The 20,903-nt window shown below is 37.7% G+C and overlaps 1 protein-coding gene across 2 annotated transcripts in view; it reads left to right on the top strand.

Annotated features, from left to right (window-relative positions):
- Positions 1-20,903, top strand: part of CFTR (CF transmembrane conductance regulator) — a 91,135-nt gene that overhangs the window by 32,676 nt on the left and 37,556 nt on the right. For both annotated transcript variants that reach the window (XM_068996873.1, XM_068996863.1), the window contains exons 11-15: positions 991-1,182; positions 13,050-13,144; positions 15,709-15,795; positions 16,656-17,388; positions 18,497-18,625. In XM_068996873.1, coding sequence (XP_068852974.1) covers positions 991-1,182; positions 13,050-13,144; positions 15,709-15,795; positions 16,656-17,388; positions 18,497-18,625 — 1,236 coding nt within the window. The remainder of the gene's footprint in view (positions 1-990; positions 1,183-13,049; positions 13,145-15,708; positions 15,796-16,655; positions 17,389-18,496; positions 18,626-20,903) is intronic.

Here is a 20,903-nt window from a genome sequence, read left to right as displayed (position 1 = left end):
CGAGTGTACAAAACATACCAAGCAGCTGTGCTTTGCAAGATCAGAAACTTCCTACTCAGCATTTTGGAAAAATCAGATTTTGGTATAATGGAAGAAATCTCATGAGACTCCCCCAATATATTGTATAGATTGCAAAAGGATCTCTGGGTTTGACAGCATGAAACTGTGACTTAGACAGATTTTTTGGGTCTTTGGCTGTTACATCCCAACTTTGTTGACTGTTTATGAATGATAAGAACACCACTGCAATGGCTCTGTAACATATTTTTCCGTGTATTTCTCAATTCTATTCTTTGATCTAGTAGCCAGTGATGTGTGACAAGGTTACTACAAGCTACTGATTAACTTTGAAATTATAACATGTCAGTACTGAAATTGCAATCAATTCTTTTATGGAGGGAAATAGTAAATATACTTAGGTCATGCATTCACGTAAATGAGTTAACAGTTCCAGAGGAAAATTCAGATCATACTGAGCAACTGTATATACTTACACAAAGAAATTGCATTTTTCAAGGCAATACAGATAAAATACTTATGAGCACTAGCAAAATGTTAAACATGGATTATGTTGTACGAAGAGCAAACAAAATAGTCACTGAGAATGGGAAAAATCAAATAGCATTCTCTATAAATACTAGTACCTTTTGTCTGTATGTTTCACAGATAGATTTTCACCTTGTAAAATTATTGATAGCTTCATTAAAATGACATACTTTTGCAGCAGCATGCCTTTTTTACAAGATACCTTACACAATTTTTATCGTTTATTAAATTAAGTTTCTCTCATATTAGAGGCTTTTCAGAATCACACATATCATGAAAATCTCCACTAACCGCCATTTGAACTAAATCAGTACTTGCAGGAACACTCTTGACAAGACAAATATGCCATTTAAGTGACTTAGCAGAGTGATTCTGACTTTGTTCAACATTTCTTTTTGTTGTAGAGATCTCTGACATACTAATCAAATGTTAATGTTTTTTCAGACTTCTCTTCTGATGTTGATAATGGGAGAATTGGAGCCTTCGCAGGGTAAAATTAAACACAGTGGAAGGATATCCTTTTCACCTCAGGTGTCCTGGATCATGCCTGGAACAATAAAAGAAAACATAATTTTTGGTGTATCTTATGATGAATACCGCTACAAGAGTGTCATCAAAGCCTGTCAATTAGAAGAGGTTAGTCATCTAGGACTTTTAAGACCTGTGACCCAACCCAAGTGAAAAACCCCAAAGAAAAAGTCAGGGAATGGGGCTAGGTGAGAAATTTCTGAGATTTAAGGAACTCAGCCTGGCATGCCAATTTTGTGGAATTACAAGTCATCTTGTTCCCAGCTGCTTGGAGAGACACTGACACTGACAGTTATGGTAGTTTACACAACAGAAGCTAAGTAAGCTGTCTCAGACATTATATGGTGTCTGCCTTCCCAGCCTTCCTTGCTAGTTAAAAAACTGAGTAAACACACTGATGTTGAAGAAATTATGTACAAATATATTATTCCTACAATTTTTTGTCACATTTCTTGTGACACATCTTCTTTGTCACATCTGCATTATTTAGTGGAAAATCTTGACTAAAGTTGGGATTTTTTCTGTGTATACACTAGAAGTTCTTACACTGGAAATAATTTCAGGATCGATCCTTATATGACACGTAGCCCACAATGAGTACAATCACATTAAAATGTCTTTGTATGTGTTTCATGTTGACAGAGGGTAGTATAGGAAAATATATTTTTCACAGGGCAAGATACAAAAGGAGCCAGTATTTGAGACCTTTGCAAACTTTGCTATGCCTTAAGATTTTGCCTGTAATATGCAAATAGAAACAGTAAATATTTAACTGTGCTGAATAGGATTTTTCTTTAGGCCACATAGTGAAAGATATTTTTCCTTAGCACCAGTAAAGCAAGACACTATAGCCAGTCTGTTTGAAAATAAGATAAGGTTGCTGCATTTTATTTCAGAGCAGGGTATAGTTAAGCACTAAAGTAATATTTTCCTATATGTTTCTGGCCATAACAGCTTATGTTTGGATTTTTAATTTAGTTTGCTGGAATTCTCTTTGGAAGCTCCTCAAGACAGGAATATTAACTACTTCTGTGTCAAGTTTTCTGAAGACTTGTCCTTAACCCCAGTTGTGAAAGTTGTAGTTAATGCCAAAGCTCCAAGAAACAACTGGCTTCAGCAGTTCAAAACTGCCCTCGCTTAAGGAGGCTTCCCAAGCCAGGTCCTTCCTAGAGCAGCAGGTGATTAATGGTGACTCTGTGCCTCAGTGCTGGTGGGACAGCTTGGTGTCTCAGTGGTCATGGGATGGCTCAGTGTCTCAGTAGGCTGCAGCTCCTTTGTTCTCCAAGCAGGCTCAATCAAGCCAGCTTTCATCAGTGTTGGTGCAGCTCTGTGCAGAATGATATGCTTCACTTCCTAGCAGGGCTTATTATTTGAGATCGGGTTTGATACTTTTTTTTTCTTCTGGATTGAATACATTGGGCTGGCCTGAATAGAAGTCAGAATAGTCTGGAAGAATGCCAAATGCATTGCTATTATTATGCTTTCTTGTCTTGTTAGCTTTCATGTATTACCAAGCAAGACTCAGTATGGCAGATTGAAGGATGGGTTTCAAATACTAATTCCCTGTTTATTCCCCAGTGCAACCTTTTAGGGGTTTATTATATTAGTGCTTTGCACTGGAGTTGTGTGTGTATTTGTTCTCCTTCTTCAGAAAGGAGAAACAAAAGGGTTTTTGCCTAAGTGAGTTCACTCTGCCCCCTTCTCTGCAACCTTTCTAGGTAGTTATATATTCCACCTAAAAGCAGGCCTGCTGAGTCTAGTTCTTACATGGAACCCTTAAGAAACAAAGGATTGGTGATACAAGAGAGTTTATTTCCTTATTGCGTATATGTTCCGAGTCAGTTAAGATACAGCTCTTAACAATGGCTAAGTCCGACTTATTTTCAGGCTCCATACTCACCAAAACCTTTTTGGAATGCAAAGGCATCTTCTTTGACTCAGTGGACAAATAGATGTGTTAGTAAGGAAGTAACATACCTGTGAAATGCCCCTTTTACTTTGTCATTTCCACCCTCAACCTATAGAGGAAGCAAACTGAAGATCTAGTCCTAAATTTGATGTCTTTTCCCCTTCTTCTTTATTAGCGCCAATAAAATGCTGCAGGTTATTCTGTGTGGGTCACATAATACAATTTACATGGCTTTGAGGCTTCCAGACACACAGTGAGTAGCCTGTTCTTGTTTGCAGCAGAACAGGATGCTGAAGCTTGGTGATGTCATACAAGGTGCTTTCCACTTTGTTTTAGGTCTATAGAGATATGCAAATGATATTACAGAATTGTAACTTAAATAATTTGGGGTGTATGAGAACTTTCACAAAAGTAAGTGCTACATTTTCCTGCCTGACTTTTTTGACTGGTATGTAGTTAATTTACCAAGGAGTTATCACTTAGAGCCTCTTTAGAGTTGGTAAGTAGGCAAAGTAAATTTATCTCTAAGTAATTATGAAAGATGGAAAGTGCAAGTAAGTATTTCCCAGAGCTTCACATGCATTTAGGTGTCCAAGAATAGAATTTTCCCTGTATGGGAAACGAGATCTTTATTCAGAGGTTAGAATGTGTTTTATGTTAGATTTTTATTCTGTAAAGTTGTAGAGAATGTCAAATCTGGTTATGTCAGCCATTACCTAAACAACAGGTTTGCTTTGGTATGTTTTTCTTGAATGGAAGAATTTGTTATGTTGTTCTAAAAGATATTCCAACAGCTTTACCTTTTGTTCTATTTGTGTATGGAGCCATCAAAAGGAAGGTTAAAAAGATGATTTCTTCTCCAGTTAATTTTGATTAATCACAAAAAATGTTACTGAAAAGCAGTGAAACTGTGAGCAACAAAAGGATTTTCTTTTATTTCTTTTATGAGGTTACATAATTTTATAGCAATTTAGAGCACTGAAATGGGACATATTTTGGTCCAAGTAGTTCAGGTAGCTACATTTGTACTTCCTTAACTCTCTTAAGAGATTTCTCTCTTCAGCTTCTTAGTCTTGTTGCCTTGATGCAATTCACCTACCTTCCAGTTGTGCCATTGTACCTGTTCATGATGTAATGTGAAACAGAAGGTGAAGATTAAAAAGAAAATTGTTATGATATATTGGAGATCTGCATACCTCATAATACTACGCCAAGATAGTTTGACAAAGTGTGTTGGTGTAGGGCACAACGAACTAGGATGTCAGTCTGTGCCTGAGTTTACAAGCTTAATTAGTGTGTACATCTCTCAAGCATCCTTTTTTTCATGCATGGTGTGGCCCAACGCCCCTGACACAGGTGTGTGACCGATGGGTGGTCAGATGCAGGGAATCGTCATGCAGTAGACACTGTTTTGAGTCTGCGTGTGGGAAGCGTGTGTTTTAATGGTGCTCCTCAGAGTGTAGTCCCACTTGATGACACATGTGACAGCAGTAGAGTGTCATCAGTTTCATTCATGGTCCCTGGTCCTCACAGCTCTTTGTAGCGTTCTCTGGGACATGGGGGTAGCAAGGGCAAGGGACACCACAGTGCAACCCGATCCAAGTGTATGAGATCCAAGTTGCTGAAATGATCCATAATGAAATACAATCATGTGTCGAAGGTTCAGTGAGGGAAGTTTGTTAGATCTACGTACCACTGCTTCTCATAATTTCAGGATGTCACTGTACAGTACATAATACTGAAGAATCATCAGGAGGGTTCTCAACTGCATCTCCGTGCATCAGAGAAAGTATGCTTAAGGGTACTTTTTAAACTTCTCTTTTTATGTATATTTTTTATGGTAGTGTAGCTTGTTTTATATGTCTAAAATGATTCAGAACTTGATTACAATTACATTTCTCGATTATATTTTTCCTTTCAGAGTAGGTAGGGCATCAGAGGAGTTAAAATCATGTTTTACTATGTTGTAGTCTGCAGTTTGTAAATGGGAAGATGTTAAGAGAAAAGCAGTAAAAGGTGAAAGAACAAGAAAGACTGCTTTGGAGTTGAGATAAAGGGACTGTAATTAAGAGCGACATTAATGTTCTTGATATCCAAAAGAAACAGCCTTACTGGCAAAAATTCTTTCCAAAAGCCTAGCACACACTGAATATGACTGCAATGACATGTAAGTTGTGTGTAGACATGGCCCATATTTTTGTGTGATGCTGAGCTCAAGGGAATGTCAATACATTTAAATTACTTGATACATTATGTGAAATATCACAGTAAAAAGTTTTCAAGATGCATAGGATAAGGGCTACCTACCTGTTCCTTCTCCACTGCTTCCTTGCTCTTTTTTCCTTTTCTGGAGAAACAGTGATTATTTTAGCAAGCAAGAAAGCAGGATGAGTGCCTAATTTAATATGCCTTCTAAAATTAAGGTCCCAGTAAGCAAATAAGAAACTGAAGGCATTCACCTCCTAGATTAAACCATTCCAGCACAGATCAGTAGTCCTTACCATTTGTCCTTTATTTAGAAGCTTTTATGAAATTAATTCTTTTAATGAGAGTACTTTTGAGTTTGTAGGTATTACCTCTGAAGTCTTATGTTGGCATGATATAATAGAGAGAAGATGTAATAGGTATGGATTCTGAGTGCATTTTCTAAAGGCAGTTCCCATAGGCAAGTTTAAAGGTACTCAAAAAGTAAGATAAGATGAATAAAGTGCCTCAGCAGCACTTTTGACAAAGTGGTTTACCCTTTTTATCAAGTACCTTTCACCACATTCATAATAAAAAAATTATAGCAAGAGAGCGTGAACTTTTGGCAACACTTCAAGTTAAGGACGAAGTATATAGTAAAAGCCACTGAGAGATGTGAACTTCCTGAGCTTGTATGTCTGTGGAAACTTGCCACTAAATTTGAAGTAATTCTAAAAGTATGACTTCCCTAAGGATTATATTAATTGGAGGTTGCATTAATGTAATGGCAGGGATAACATGAATATAAATGGAAATTTGTAATATTTAATTTGTAGGGGGTAATTTGGTTTGCAAAATCCTTTTTACTCCTGTTATGAAAAATGGGAAAGGAATGTGACTTGATTTTCAGAATCAAGGTAAGGTTGAAAAATCAGTATTAATAGCCTGCTGTGTGCAGGGTATGGGATTTTTGTTTGATGTTAGCACTTGATAAGTTAAAAAGTCAAAACCTTTGGTTTAGTTGAAACAGGAATTTTCATGTTTAAATGCTTTTAACATTGAACAAACTCATTCTAAGAAAAGGCATTCCTCCAGTCAAGACTACAGAAGCAGGCCTGTTATAGTTATTCATGTTTAAAAATAAACAAGCATCATATCACATTTGAGTGGGTGCAGTAGTTCATGAGTTTTGAAGCCATACTTCCATGACTTCCAGTTTTACCTTTTTGTTATACAAGATAGATATTTTTCCACCTAGTTAATTCATTTGATCCTTCAGCAGTTGCCTAAGAGGCCATAAACACATAATGGCAAACTACCTCTGAGAGATTACCACTCTCTAAGTAAACACATGTTCTGATTTGAGAGACACCAGCTGCTCATGAATGTAATGTTTAACATGGCATGCAAATAGAGGAAGTGTTTCCGTGTGAAATTGAACTCTACAGTAGTACTAAAGAAATTTGTGGCTACATTCTGTGGAGCTGGGTTTACAGGGAGTGCAGGAGATTCATTTTCATCTAATAACTAGATTATGGAGAGATTAACTACAGAAAGAGACAGTCAATAGGCCAATCCCAGGTTTGTGTTCCTGTGTGTTCAAAGTCTCTGTGCAAAAGATGGTGTCTATCCCTGGGTGAGAAGTTCACTGCAGTGTCAAGGATACCCCAAAATGGAAACACGTCCTTGCATCCCACTGTACTGCTCCACCGCCTTTTATCTGTGCTGATTTTGGGTTGGTTGTTGGTTGGTGTGCTAGTTTGAAAACAAACCAGTGGGAGGCACCAAGTCAGAATAACAATTTAATGGAAATTAAAGAAAAGGAAAAGAAAGTAAAAGAAAACACTGACAGAGTCAAGATACAGCCTGAGTCCCTGTTAGGCAGGGTGGTGGTAGAGTCTGGTAGAATGGTGGCTGCAGTCGTCTGAAGCGGTGATCCTGTAGAAAAGGGTCTGCTCTTCCTCAGAAAGTCCAGTGGTGGCTGTGTAGCTCCTGTCCTCTGGAAATCCAGTGGAAAGGGTTGTCTCTGGTGTTCAGAGTCCCAGATTATATCCACGATGGGATGCTTGGTTCCTCCCTCTGGGTGGAGCATCTCACAATAGGGTAATGAGTCATGAGGCCAAGTGTTGATTAGGCTCGTTAACAGAAGATAGTCCGGAGGGAGTTATCTCTGAGTCATGCAGCAGGACAATGATGGGCCATTAACAGCAAGATAGTCTGGGGGGAGGAGGCAAGGAAACACTGCCCCACCTGATTTCAACAGCTCATGAGGATGGTAATAGAATACACTTCAACCCAGGACAGTTGGTTGGTTTGGGTTTCAGTTTTGTATCGTTTTGGTTTTTTGTCACATGACTACATCAGTAGGTGTAGAGAGGTTATTATGTCAGTGAGTAAAATACTTTGTGCCCTGATTTTGAGCCTCGTTTTCATAAGGGAAATCTGCAGGTTAAAAAGTGTGTGGAAGAGAGGAACAATAAAGGGTTAAAGTCCAGAACAGAGTGCTTTGTGGTATGTAATTCTCTACAAGAGGGTATTAAATGTTAGCTTGGTTATTTAATCAGATACACTTCTACAGTATAATTATGTGAGAGCAAGTGACTTGACTTGTCTTCACAGATGGGGAGAACCACTGTCGAGGTGAAGTTTATCACATCTTAATATAAACAGCTAAAAGAGTATAAATGCCTCTTTCAGACAGAAAGTCCACGTAATACGTCACAGATTCACAGAATATTCTGAGTTGGAAGGGACCCACAAGGATCATCGAGTCCAACTCTTAAGCCCATAAGGGGACTCAACCCACAAACTTGGTGTTACCAGCACCATGTCAAACCTCCCACTACAGAACCTCCCACCATTGCATCTCAGACATGGGGGTAAAAAGCTGGCTACCTTTATGCTTTTTCCACTCTACACTGGTGTGATCCACTGGCATATGCAGACTCTGCTACTTGAAATTCTTGTCTGTGGCTCAAAATCATTGGGACGTCAGCTGTGAAGCTGCAGACACAGTGAGTTTGCTGGGTGGAAGTTAAGAGGCTAGCACAATTTCTTTATAGCAGGGGAACATTTCAATTAGAGACAAACTCCCAAATGCACTGACTTCAAGAGGTTTATTAGTGATCACATAAATATGTATAACAGACCCCCCTGGCAATGTTCTCTGTTGATATAGTCTAATTAAAAACCTGTTTCAGTCAAGACAGCTCTCCCCACCCCTTTCCCTGTCTTAGGTACCGGGCTCTGGACTGATTACCTTGGATGTTGTCCTATCTTCTCTGTCTTTTCTGGAATCATATTTAGTTCTCTTACCCTGCGTTTAACCTACCCACATGCAGTGCACTGACTACTTCATGTTTCAAAAATCTGTTCCATGGAAATATTTCGCCACAGAGAAAGCAAGTTTTGCCAACATTCATGTGAGTTTTGGGTGAGCCTGACACTCTGTTCAAGGTCACAAACTGTTGCAAAAACAAAGCTTATGCTTTTGGATCATGAATCCTTCAAAAAGGTTCAGCTAAAGTCTAACAGAAGCCTTGGCTTACGGAATCACAGGGAGAGAGAAGAGCGTGACCTAAATAAAATAAAATTTTAAAGAAACCTGATTTGAAATACTTTAAAGAAATCTGGTTTTCTGGCTTCATTCCCAGGAAAACAAGGATTCAAGTATGTTCAGGCTGGTTACCTAAAAGCCAAGATACGAGAAATTATTGAAAATTTATCTTTTAAAAAATCATAGAAGTGTTCTGTGGTAGGTATGAGTCTGGAACACAAGTCTTGATTTCAAAACTTTAAAAATTAAAGTTTTTCAGTTTAGTTCTTATCCGTCTTATTTCCAACATAATTTATTTTCTGAAAATCAGGATAAAAGAAAGCTATACTTTCGGCAGAATGACATTTCTTGTTTGTTACCTAAAGACTTTTAGTAATCACTGAATTCAAATCCAGAGGTCTGTTTCAGTTCCATTTCTACCTCAATGGTGTATTAGAATTGAATATGACTGCTTGGAAGTACACAAATAATCATGTTAGTGAGAAAGTAGGTAGCGGTTAATTTTCCCGTTATAACTAAAGAGAAAAATTATGAAATAGAGTGGAATGGTATTGCAACGCCTTCTTGAAACCCCTGGTGCTTCTTCTGCTTAACTTGTATTCAGCTTTTTATACAATAAAGATTTCAGTATTTTTCTTCAAATTTAGTGCAAATAGTCAGTCTACAGAAAAGGAATGGCAAAGTGTATTCAGAGGCAGTTTCTCTAATACACGGAGAAAAGATGATGATGATGATGATGAAAAAGGGACTACTTTGGTAGCAGTGAACAATGTTAATGGCAATGAAGAAGAGGGAGGGGATAGAGATGACTGTAGGTGACTGTAATAAAAACAGAAGTGAAACAGAGAACTGAAATAGAGTGAAGATGAAATGCAGAGTCAAGACTGCTGCTCTGTTCCATCAGTTTCATGACTGTTTTGTCTTTTATGAGGGAAGGCAGAAGAGAGACGATTAAACCCCACATAATTAAGGACAAATTTAAGGAAGAAAAAGAAGTCACATAAATAAAATACTTAGGTACTATAATTAGAACCTCTTGGGCAGTTTGAGTAACTTTGGATATACTAAGCAACTCTTGGTTCTTAGAGACTGTTCTCTGTCATGCTTTATTATCTTCATTGTTGCTAATGATTTATCAAATTATTCTGATAGCAATTAATCTCTACAGAAAAGATTTGGAAGTCCATTCTGAAGTTTTCCTTTTTTAACAACAAGCCCATATTTCCTGTTCACCCTGAAGCTGGGTGTGTTCTTCTGGTTGTGTTCTTCTTTATCAAGCCTGAAGGTATTATGAGGACCATCCCTTTGCTGCTGAGGTAGATAATATGTCATTTACACTGCAAAAAATGCAAATACCTATTAAAAAGGGTACCTTCTCCTTGAGTGTGCAATTTGAGATTTTTTTAGCTTCTGATATTAGAAGCATCCGCAAAAGTAATTAATGTCTGTGGGATCTGTAGGGGTTTTCATATATGAATAGTTACCAACAGGTTTCTCAATTTAAGCATTTAGAAACAGATATGTTAAAGAAAATCCAGTGGCTATTTCATTAATATGCTGAGTCTTGTGCCGTTCAGCATCATTACATTAGGTTTGTCCCTGGCTTGATTTCACTTCCTGCATAAAATGACAGCAAGGATGTATTTGGACTGGCCCTACGTACTTTTTTACAATAGGTCATGCGTGTTCCAGCAAATAGCATTGTGTGTCTATTGGACTTCATTACTTTGTTTACGCCTTTGGAAGAAATTACTAAACAGTTTTTAATTGTTATAATTACAGCCTGAAAAGTTCTTTGTCTGTTCCATGCCATATATTATCTTGAGGTGAAGGGTAGAGGAGAGCAGAAGGGGAACTCATTAAAAGTCTGATTAAAATTCCATGTTGACACACCTGCAAAGAAATATATCTGATGAAATCCCACTACCGTTTAAAGCAATGGGAACCCTGGAATGAATCTCAGTAGAGCTAGGATTTTACCCTGTTTGCAGGAGAAGACATGCTGGGCCCAGTTCTTCCCCTGGATTTTTTGGGAAGGAGTAAAACCAGGAAACAGCAAAGGCACCAGCACCATTACAGGCTGCAGTACTGGTAGAAATGGGAAAGAGCTGAAATCAGCTTAGAGATCTGGATACTTAACCATGCAAATCCCTATGTTAATGCCAGAGTTACAGATGAATAACATGACTCCTGCACACATAATGTGACCACAAGTGATCTGACCAGGTTGTCTCAAATAAATGCTGGAAAACATTTTATTCCAGAATTTCACTTGTTATCTGTAAATACTTCATGACCTATAGGAAGGTGTTTTTGTCACATTCAGAAAATTTTTCTTAAAAACTATTGCTGGCACATTCCTCTTTCAGCACATACTTGAGCTGTTATGTTAGTGACAAGGATTTGCTTGTGTGACTCCTTTTACAAGAGGGAAATAACTAGTTAATGTAAGAATAATTTAAAAATCACCTGCAATAGATTTTCCATACATGGGGAGCATCTTGATTTTAAGGTCAAAATCCTCTAAGTCAGGAAGTAAATGCTATTATCAAATTAAAGAGTTTTGAGAATCTCCCATTTCCTGACAGACCAGGCAGTGAATTTCTAGCTCTTAAGTGGCTGGACCCTTCATCTGTCACTGTTCCAGGTCTGAACAGCATTGTTCACTCTGTTCCTGAGGTCAGGGCAATTTGCAGGGGAGGAAGAAGGAAGCATTTTTTGGAAGGACTTTTATTTATTTATTTATTTATTTATTTATTTATTTATTTTGCAAAACCTCAGAGGCCTGGAATGCCAATAGGCTGCCCAACAGAGAGTGATCAACCATCAAAATCACAGTAGGAGTCATCAAAATTGGATTGTATCTGGCTTTGTATGAAATACGAACTTACAGAGAGCAGCTCAACTTAGAATCCCAGGCAGTATTGCCCTGACAGTGCTTCAGGTATCTTCCAGTCCAGAAGCCATAGGATTTCTGTGGGTGCTGCAGAGGGCATGCAGACAGCTGAGTTCCTGTCTGCCTCATGGCTGCCTGGGGGATGAGACCCCAAAACAGGATACCCCTTCCAAAGCATGGCCTAAAGATTGCTCTCAGACACTCAGATTTTGATGGATAATGCATGCCACTTTTTACCCCCAAAATCTGCACTGAAAAGAGAATATGTGTGGTGCATGAGAACACCGGAGATGGTTTTGTCTGGTACTGGATGCCTCAGTCAGCTTCCTTGGCTGTGGGGGATCCCTGCCTTGGGAATGGGAAGATGTGCACAGGCAATATGGTGCTGCTGAGCAGTGATCACAGGCCCTGGGACCTCCTGGCATAGTCAGTGACTCCCACTCACTGCATGACAAGCTGCCCTGAAGTTGTATCCCCTGGAGGCTTAGGTGCCATGAGGTGCAGGAAGCTCATCCAGCCTGTGTTTCTGGGAAAAGTCCCTTGAAACTACCTCCACCGTAGTGATAGTGGTGTCACTGTATTGGCTCATGGATGTAGGTCCGGTAAGGCTTGAAGGCACAATTAATATTTTTTGTTAGAGCAACTCTAAAAGTAGAAAGACTAGACAGCCTTCAGGCACACAAGCCATTCTCCTGTCTGCTTGTCTCCACTTCCATGAATTTCTGTGGTTTGCATGCATTATGAATTTCAGTGCTAAAAGTACTCCTCTCAAGAAAATTTCTGTCTATCCTTGCCAGTAGGACACAAGAGTCTCCTTTTCTCCTTTCTGTGTCTCATGTGAGAGTGAAATGGTATTTTCTGCTTTTACCCATGGCTAAAGATTTGTTTTTAACATAGTCATGAGTTCTAAGTAACTTACAGCCCAAGCAGTGGAACTTGGTTCCCAAACCTTTTGCAAACCTTGTGCATTCCTGGCTAGGAATTTAGTCAAGCCTTTTTTAATGAACCTGCCTGAAATATATATTTCTCTGTTCTTTGAAGAGCTCAGAAACAGAGTTTGCTTCTTGCTCTCCTTAACTTCAGCAGCAAGTGCATTTATCATTACTTGACAGAACACTTGAGCAGTTAATATCTTGGATTGACACTGTATGAAGGTACATTCCTTGCTTTTATGGAGATTAGTATTTGGACAAATATTTGTTCTTAAGATCTTGCATCTCATGATTGCTTTCTGCAATAGAGTGATATGTTTCTCTTATCACCATTTCTGATTACATGAACAAATGAAATAAACCTCTATGGGACTTTTTTTTTCTTACAACTGCTATCCAACCTGTCTGTACATGACTGTACACTATGCTTCCATCCAGTCTGTTGCTTGAGTTTTGTGGATATGGAAAATACTGATTCTTAAAAAAAATTGTTAACAGGATATTTCCAAGTTCCCGGACAAAGATTATACGCTGCTGGGTGAAGGTGGAATCATTCTGAGTGGAGGCCAACGAGCACGAATCTCACTGGCAAGGTGAGTATTTTGCTGTTCAAGTAGTGTACTGTTCCACATATATGGAATGTATTATGACTAAGCATTTAAATACATATGGACTGTGTCCTGCTAAATAATTATCCTCCAGATGTATCAGGAACTTGATTTTGCCATCAGAAATCTGAGTTTTGCTATGCAATTCTGTTTATGATACACCTGCATATTAATTTCCTGAATTTTAAAAGTTTGATGTCAGACAAATGCTATGGCTTAACATAAGATGAATGTTTCCCTCCCTGATGCAAGATGCCTTTGGAAATTCAGACCTTTAAGTGTAACTTTTCATGTACTGAAGAAACTCATAGAAAGATAAAAATAAATATTCCAAGACCTTTCCATGCTATGACATTTCTTCAAAGTGGCTTATATATCAATAATTGACATACTCCCTGTCTGCAGGTAAATGGGGAAAAAAAAAAAAAAAAAAAAAAAAAAAAGGCATATTCCAAAAAATTTTGCTAACACTTTTGGGCTTCTTTCATGAGAAGAAGAAAAGTGGAAAGCTGTGACTAGTCAGTACCTATGAATAACTGCCTTGTCTGTTTGACCTTCCAATGTTAGTAAGTAATTCTGAAGGTCTACAGAACAATAACATAGGTGTTTGTCTTATAAATTAGTTATGTGTTTCAGCAGAATCACTTAGCTATTGTCAGAAATCCAGTAATGACAGCTCTGATGTGTAAATGGCCCCATTTGTTTCTGTGCCAAGTGCAAATTGTGTTGGTTCCCATGCCCAGAAACACTGGGTAGAAGTAAAATCACATTATAGCGATCCATACTGGCATCCTGTGAAATATGTACACATGTGTGATGCTAAAAGATTGGATCATTAAAATAGAGAATCTTTCAGTGTGTGTTTCTGAGACTGAAGAGGCATATGGATTGTTCTGGTTTATGCAGTAAGAGGAGAGAGGAGGGGAAGAGCAGGCAAAGCTTTCAAAGCATGTAACCCCAGAACAACAAAACCCACTTAGATTTTCATTTAAAATGCAACATTTACACGGACTGTTTCCTAGATGCTATGGATAATCATGTCTGTCACTTTTCAGATGGTCACAGCTCATTTCCTGGAGGGTCACAGAACTTATGTATTTATTTTCAGCTGTAGAATAGTAATTTTTAAAACAATTACATGTCATAAAGACAGTGACTGTCTTATATTTTGTTCAGGCTCCAGTCCAAGCTCAGCGTGCTACAAGGTGTGCAGGTATTGAGGTCTGGGTTGCAGATGAAGCTCTGAAAAGCCAGAGGTGTAAATTTAGGATTACAGCTCTGGGTTTTACCTAGGTGATAAGCTGGTGATACAGTGGACATTATTTTCTTGAACTGGCTGCATAAGTTTATCTGGTGTAGTCTGTGCAAAGTCAAGTGAAATGAGAATCCATGATGGCAGTGACATCGACTAGCTGTCAGGCGAAGCAGGGGAGAGATTGCGTGAGTCCATCTTCCTTACAGAGCACTGTCAGTGCCTGCAGCTACAACCAGGGGAAAGAAAGGACCAAGGGAAAAAAACAGTGTATGTCCTGGACTTCAGTTAGCTTGCTGGCCTGGTACCCTAAAGCCAGCAGCTTTGTAGCTACTAACACACAAATTATAGCAATGAAACCCTGCAAACTTCTTGCTGATAAAAGTGCCCAGAACAGTGTGAAATTTGTTGTTGTGCAGCCACTACATCATAATGTATGCTCAGTGAAATCCATCATGTTAGAGGATTTTTCAATAAAGTTACTTGTTTTATTAACATAATATGTAATTATTGAGGGCTTTCTCTCTTGGTGGTTAAATATTTTCACACTGTTTAACATCCTTTAAAAAATACAGAAATGCAGCTGTCCAGATTTCTTTACTAATTATACTCTAATTAATATCACATAATGATTTTCATTCTCACAGAGGAAGGCAGGGGGTCTTTTTAAACTTCTATTCAAATTATTTTTTAAAAAAAACCTCTTAACCAGAGCTTTAGGTCTCAGTGAGCCATGTCCTGGTACATACAGCTTAAGGTCCTTTTTGATGTCTTCAACTGGAAATATTGTACAGTCTCTTTGCAAATAATGTTTGCAAGACCATGCCTCACTAATACACTTGTTTTTTCTCACCTTTTTTTTTTAAAGTATGTTTAAAACTAAGTTCTGAGACCTAAGTCTTTTCACATGTTTATTTACATATATGCAATATTCCCTCAGGCAACAGTAGATGTTACAGTAGATACTAAATTCCCATTGAAATGGTCATTGTACTTTAATGGGAACTGTCAGATTCAGGCCATAAACAGATCTTTAGGGCAACCTGTGTAAAAGACAGCTTTGTTTCATTGCACAGAAATTAATGAAAAATGGAGTTAGTTTGTAATATGGTCTGCAACAAGAAAAGGCTTTATTGAAAGATGTCTTGTAAGCACATTTCATGTTAATCTCCATCTCCATATTGATGCTGTAGAATGTCTATAAATTAAAAGATTTGAGGCATTCTTCTTAAAACGTATTTATTTAAATTTATAAGAGATGTGAAAGTTAATTTCATTTCCATTTTTTTCTGTTCAGAGCAGTGTACAAAGATGCTGATTTGTATCTCCTGGATTCTCCTTTTGGACACTTAGACATTTTTACAGAAAAAGAGATATTTGAAAGGTATTGTATGTTTTGATAGATTGTATTTAAGAATCTCACCAAGCAGAACAAAGTAAAATGAAGATTTTTTAATAACAGTACAAAAATACTGAAGTGATCAAAATTATACCTGTTGAGGATGTTTATTTTTAGGGTTTCTCATAGTATTTTTTGTACTGTATTTTGTGTTAGTGGTAGGACAATGCACTGTGTGGGGAACAACAAGCCTGTGTCGAGTGTGAGCATTAGTGCTCCCTCTTCCATCTCAGCATATTGAGCCTGCTGTAATCTCTTACTCCCAGTGTGCGTGGCTTTATATCTGACATGCCTTTGTACCAGAAAGGCTTTCACTTTAAAACAATTACCTGCTTTGTAAGTATAAATTTACAAAAAGCTGTATTTTGTCCTATTTTTCTAATCACTGATCATTGAATCACCTGGAACAGCCTGCTGAAGATTGGCAGCAGATTGGCTGAAGTCAGAGACTTTTGGCTTATCCTTTTGATGAAAACAGTAAGGACACAGGCTGCCATCCATGAGCTTTTCAGCCACTGTAATTCTGAAGTTTTGAAATTGAAGTAATACTCTTAAGTTTGGTAGACACAGACCTCAGTAACCCTACGATGAAAAGAAATACTTCATGCTGAACTGCTTTTTGGATTGACCTGAAAATGATTAAATTTCACCCCTTTTTTGGTTCCTGTGATAAACTGCTCATGCTTTACACATCTCAGCTTTACCACCTCCTTTGCAGTTTGAGGGAGCACCCAAGTCCACTCATACTGGGAGCTGGGCAGGTAAAAGTAAATGGGAAGGGATAATAGTATCATTTAATCATGAGAACAAAAAAGTCTAAATGTTCACACTTCCATCTTTTACAGCTGTGTGTGCAAGTTGATGGCGAATAAAACTAGGATCTTGGTTACTTCAAAATTGGAACATTTAAAGATTGCTGACAAAATATTAATTTTACATGAAGGGGGTTGCTATTTCTATGGAACATTTTCTGAACTTCAGGGTCAACGGCCAGACTTCAGCTCAGAGCTGATGGGATTTGATTCTTTTGATCAGTTCAGTGCAGAGAGAAGAAATTCAATCCTTACTGAGACTCTCCGACGATTTTCCATTGAAGGAGAAGGCATGGGATCACGAAATGAAATAAAGAAGCAATCTTTTAAACAAAAATCAGATTTTAATGACAAAAGGAAGAGCTCCATAATTATTAACCCCCTTAATGCAAATAGGAAGTTCTCAGTAGTGCAGAAGAATGGGGTGCAGGTCAATGGGATAGACGATGGCCACAATGACCCACCAGAGAGGAGGCTCTCACTGATACCTGACTTAGAACCGGGGGACATGGCTCTGCTGCGGACTGGCATGCTCAGCCCTGACCCTGTGCTGCAAGGGCGGAGGAGGCAGTCAGTGTTGAGCCTGATGACGAGCACCTCCGTGAACTATGGACCAGACTTTTCCAAAAAGGGAAGTACGACATTTCGGAAAATGTCTGTGGTGCCTCAGACAAACCTGTCTTCTGAGATAGATATCTACACCAGGCGTGTGTCTCGAGACAGTGTCTTGGACATAACTGATGAAATCAATGAAGAGGATTTGAAGGTGTGTGTTGATTTACATTCATCTTGGGTTTGGTTATGATGATGGTTTAGTTCGATATACTCCTCATCTATTTTTCTACTTGACTATTTCCTTCCTAATGCAGTATTTCTTTGTGGAATATGTTTTTTGAATACCTGTGAAAATTTTTAAGCTCAAGTATCATCCTGAAATCATTGAAATCCTCAAAAATTTATTTTGCCTTATTTTTTGCTCAGCTTTGAGTGCTATCTGTAGGGAGTTTCAATACAGAATATACATCTCCTGCACTTTACCTTTCAGATGACTTAGGATAAAATGAAATTTGAAACCATAACTTGGAAAACCATAGTTGTAAAATATTTTTGGAAAATTCACCTGTGAAACATTAAGGCTAATGGAAAAAATAAAATACATTTGAAATACTAGCACAGTTTTTAAAACTGGAATTTGATCAAATTTGATAAATTTTTCAGACTCCTTAGTTCTTGTGTCCTGATGCAGATAATAAATGGAGGAGTAAGCTTGATTTTAGTCTGGTTTTATGGATGTGCAGAAAAAACCAGAAGGTTGAGTTTTATACCAAAAACTGGACCAAAATTTCTTTTTTCTAATGTTTTCAATTGGTCATGATGGACTACTTTCATTTTAAAAAGTGATAGCTGATTTTCTGAGGATAGGAAAATTTTCTGGAAGAGTTTCCTAGGTAGATACAGATTTCTAAGAAAAATTTAAATTCATAATTTGCTGAAGCACCGCCCATTTTTTCTTTCGAGCTCAGCAGCAAAAAAAATCTCAGCATGTTTACAAATTTACTCTAAAATGACAATTATAATTCCCATTGAAAGAAAATAGCTATTGATTAATAGTTTTTGATTCTGGTAGTGCTGGACAAATCTCAGCTTCTCTCATTGTTGTCTAAAAATTTCAAATAATCTCTCGATTGTATTTTATAGCAAAGATGGCTCAACCAGTCAGTACCTTCCTCTCCAGCCATTATCAGCCAATTTAATGCTTCAGCTCAATTATATGCAGTGAGTTAGCAGAAAGAATGATATCATTCATGTGTCATAAATTTTCATACAGAGATGCTATTATCATGCTTACTATTATCTTACTGATTTTTTGACAGGAGTGCTTCAGTGATGATGCTGAAAGCATGGGTACTGTTGCTACATGGAATACCTATTTCAGATACATTACTATCCACAAAAACTTGATTTTTGTTCTGATTTTGTGTGTGGCTGTCTTCTTAGTTGAGGTAAGAAAATCTGTGCTTGGTGTCATGTTGCAAAAAATGATGTTTGTTCAAACTGTTCTTTGTGAAGAATGGATAAAGCATCAAGACTTAAGCTCATGTATGTATCACTTATTGACAACTGCTGTTAAATTAAATTGCAGTGAGTTTTCTACTGCTTAGATGTGCATTTCTTCACCGAAGTTAGTGGTTAGTGCACAGCAGCAGAAGACCCAACTTCTCAAATTATCCATGTTATTTTCTGCTATGTGGTACCATAAATAGGAATTGTTGCCCTATGCAAGTCTCTTGTTCACAGGTGAATAATCTTCCATTTTTCATTAAAAATTATCTTTGCAGAGTCTTGGGGACTTCACAACAATAATTGCCATAATTTTTTTGATGAGCACGTACATAAGTTCTGGAAAATTGCTTTGAAAATGAGTTACTAGCTTTGCCCTTAGTGAAAGAAGAGTAGTGAGTAAGGCAGAGTGCTGAATGCCTGTGATGGCAGTTAAAGATGGAAGGGGTGTTCCTGCAGCCTGCAGAGAAGACTTTTTCCAAGGATGGTGTAAAACACTGGAAAAAGTACTGAAGAACATCTGGCTTTTCATGGACATTTGACTGTTTTCATATAACAGAAATTGCCTGCTTTTTGTCTTGTGTCTCAATTTAGAAAAGATATTTAGCATATAGAATCTTATAGTGTCCTCTTCTATAGTGAATATCCTAAATCAAGTATTTTTCAAAGGGAAGGAACATGTTTCATAGTGGGAAATCAACTAGACTGTATTCATATGTCAACTTACAAAATATGCTGCCAATTTCTCTTGGTATTTTTCAACATGAACTGAATGAAGAGAAGAATCCATTAGGAATATAGGACTAGTTTCTGGCTGATTGTCAGCAAAGGGCTTTCAGCAATTTTGCAGTGAGATTCAACCTTCCTTCTCTGGAGAAAGATGTGACTGATGGTATTCTGAATTTACACTAATGTTATGTTGCAGGTGATTTCAGTTAGTTCTCTTGGACCAGGAATAAATCCTGGAGCTTAGATCTAGTTGAACATCCTAAACTTTTAAACCAACTCCAGAAACAAGACAGTATTTAGATATGTAGCTCTTCTTATCATGTAAATTTTTTTTCATGGTAGTGGAAAATGGCTATGTAAACAACAGCAAAGCTGAATGTGAGTTTTAGAGGGAAAGAAAATGTTAACTTTAAGGTATATCAGATTTGTTCCTGTATATTCAGCATATATTTCTAATGTTGATTAAACATTTCTGCTTTTAATTTAGGCTAAAGCTTTTTTAAACGGTTCAAAAGCCTCGTTTTCTAATTGAAAAAAAAAATCTTATGACAAAGAATGTTTCCATACACTTTAAATTTTCCAGTGTGACTACTGTTGAAGTAAAAGCCTATTGGTAAATGAATGGGCTGGAAGATATCCAGCCTTAGTCTAGTCTTGAGCAAACCTCTGTGTGTGAGCTGAAATACCGTGCCAAATGTTTATGTTGTCCTGTGCTAACAGTTTGTACCCTTCCAACCTGAGACAATGAAGTGAGGCTAGTGATGAACATTCAAGAAATTGAAAGTGGTGTTTTTACCGCCTTCAGGTCTGGGTGGGACTACTGTAGAAATTTCAGAGATGCTGGTTTAGATTTTGAATGGATTGCTTTGTATTGCACGTTCCAAGGTGAGTCCACGCAGATCACCATAAATAAGACATCAACTGTACATATTTCCTAGGTTTGCAAGGTGTATGTGGTGTAGCTCTCTTAAGCAGCTCAAAACTGTGTCTCCTACATGTAATACCCAGGGACTAGGGCTGCTGAACTGCAAGAAGAGCAGTTTTGGAAGGAAACACAGAGAAAGGCTTTGTAAAACTATTCTGTGACAATGTTACCTACCATCATCTTCACAGCTGAAAAAACTCCTCTGTTATGAGGAGTCAAGATGAGAACAGAATTCTGTTGGGAGATGTAAAAACAGTATCGTGAAAGAAGCCTGATTTTACAAATACTTGAATTCAGGACCATCATAGTCAGTCTTGAGTTATTTACTGTAAGACCTGCAAAAGTTAGTGGTTCCCAAAGAGAAGACATCAGTTTTGTGTTGGGGTATTACCACAATACATTTCTGTACCAGTGACATAAAAATGTATGGGAAGAAATTGTAAAAACTGTTTCAACCCTTAGAAAAAATGATCATAGTCAGAAATAGAGCAAACTAAAAATGTGATAGATTAGATTAAGGTCTCCAGTATTTTGGTGGACAGACAAGAACATATTACAGACTAAAC

Source organism: Aphelocoma coerulescens, chromosome 1A, assembly GCF_041296385.1.
Source record: "Aphelocoma coerulescens isolate FSJ_1873_10779 chromosome 1A, UR_Acoe_1.0, whole genome shotgun sequence".
Lineage (NCBI taxonomy): Eukaryota > Metazoa > Chordata > Aves > Passeriformes > Corvidae > Aphelocoma > Aphelocoma coerulescens.
The sequence above is the reverse complement of the archived record's forward strand: the minus strand, read 5'-3'. Positions and strand labels throughout refer to the sequence as shown.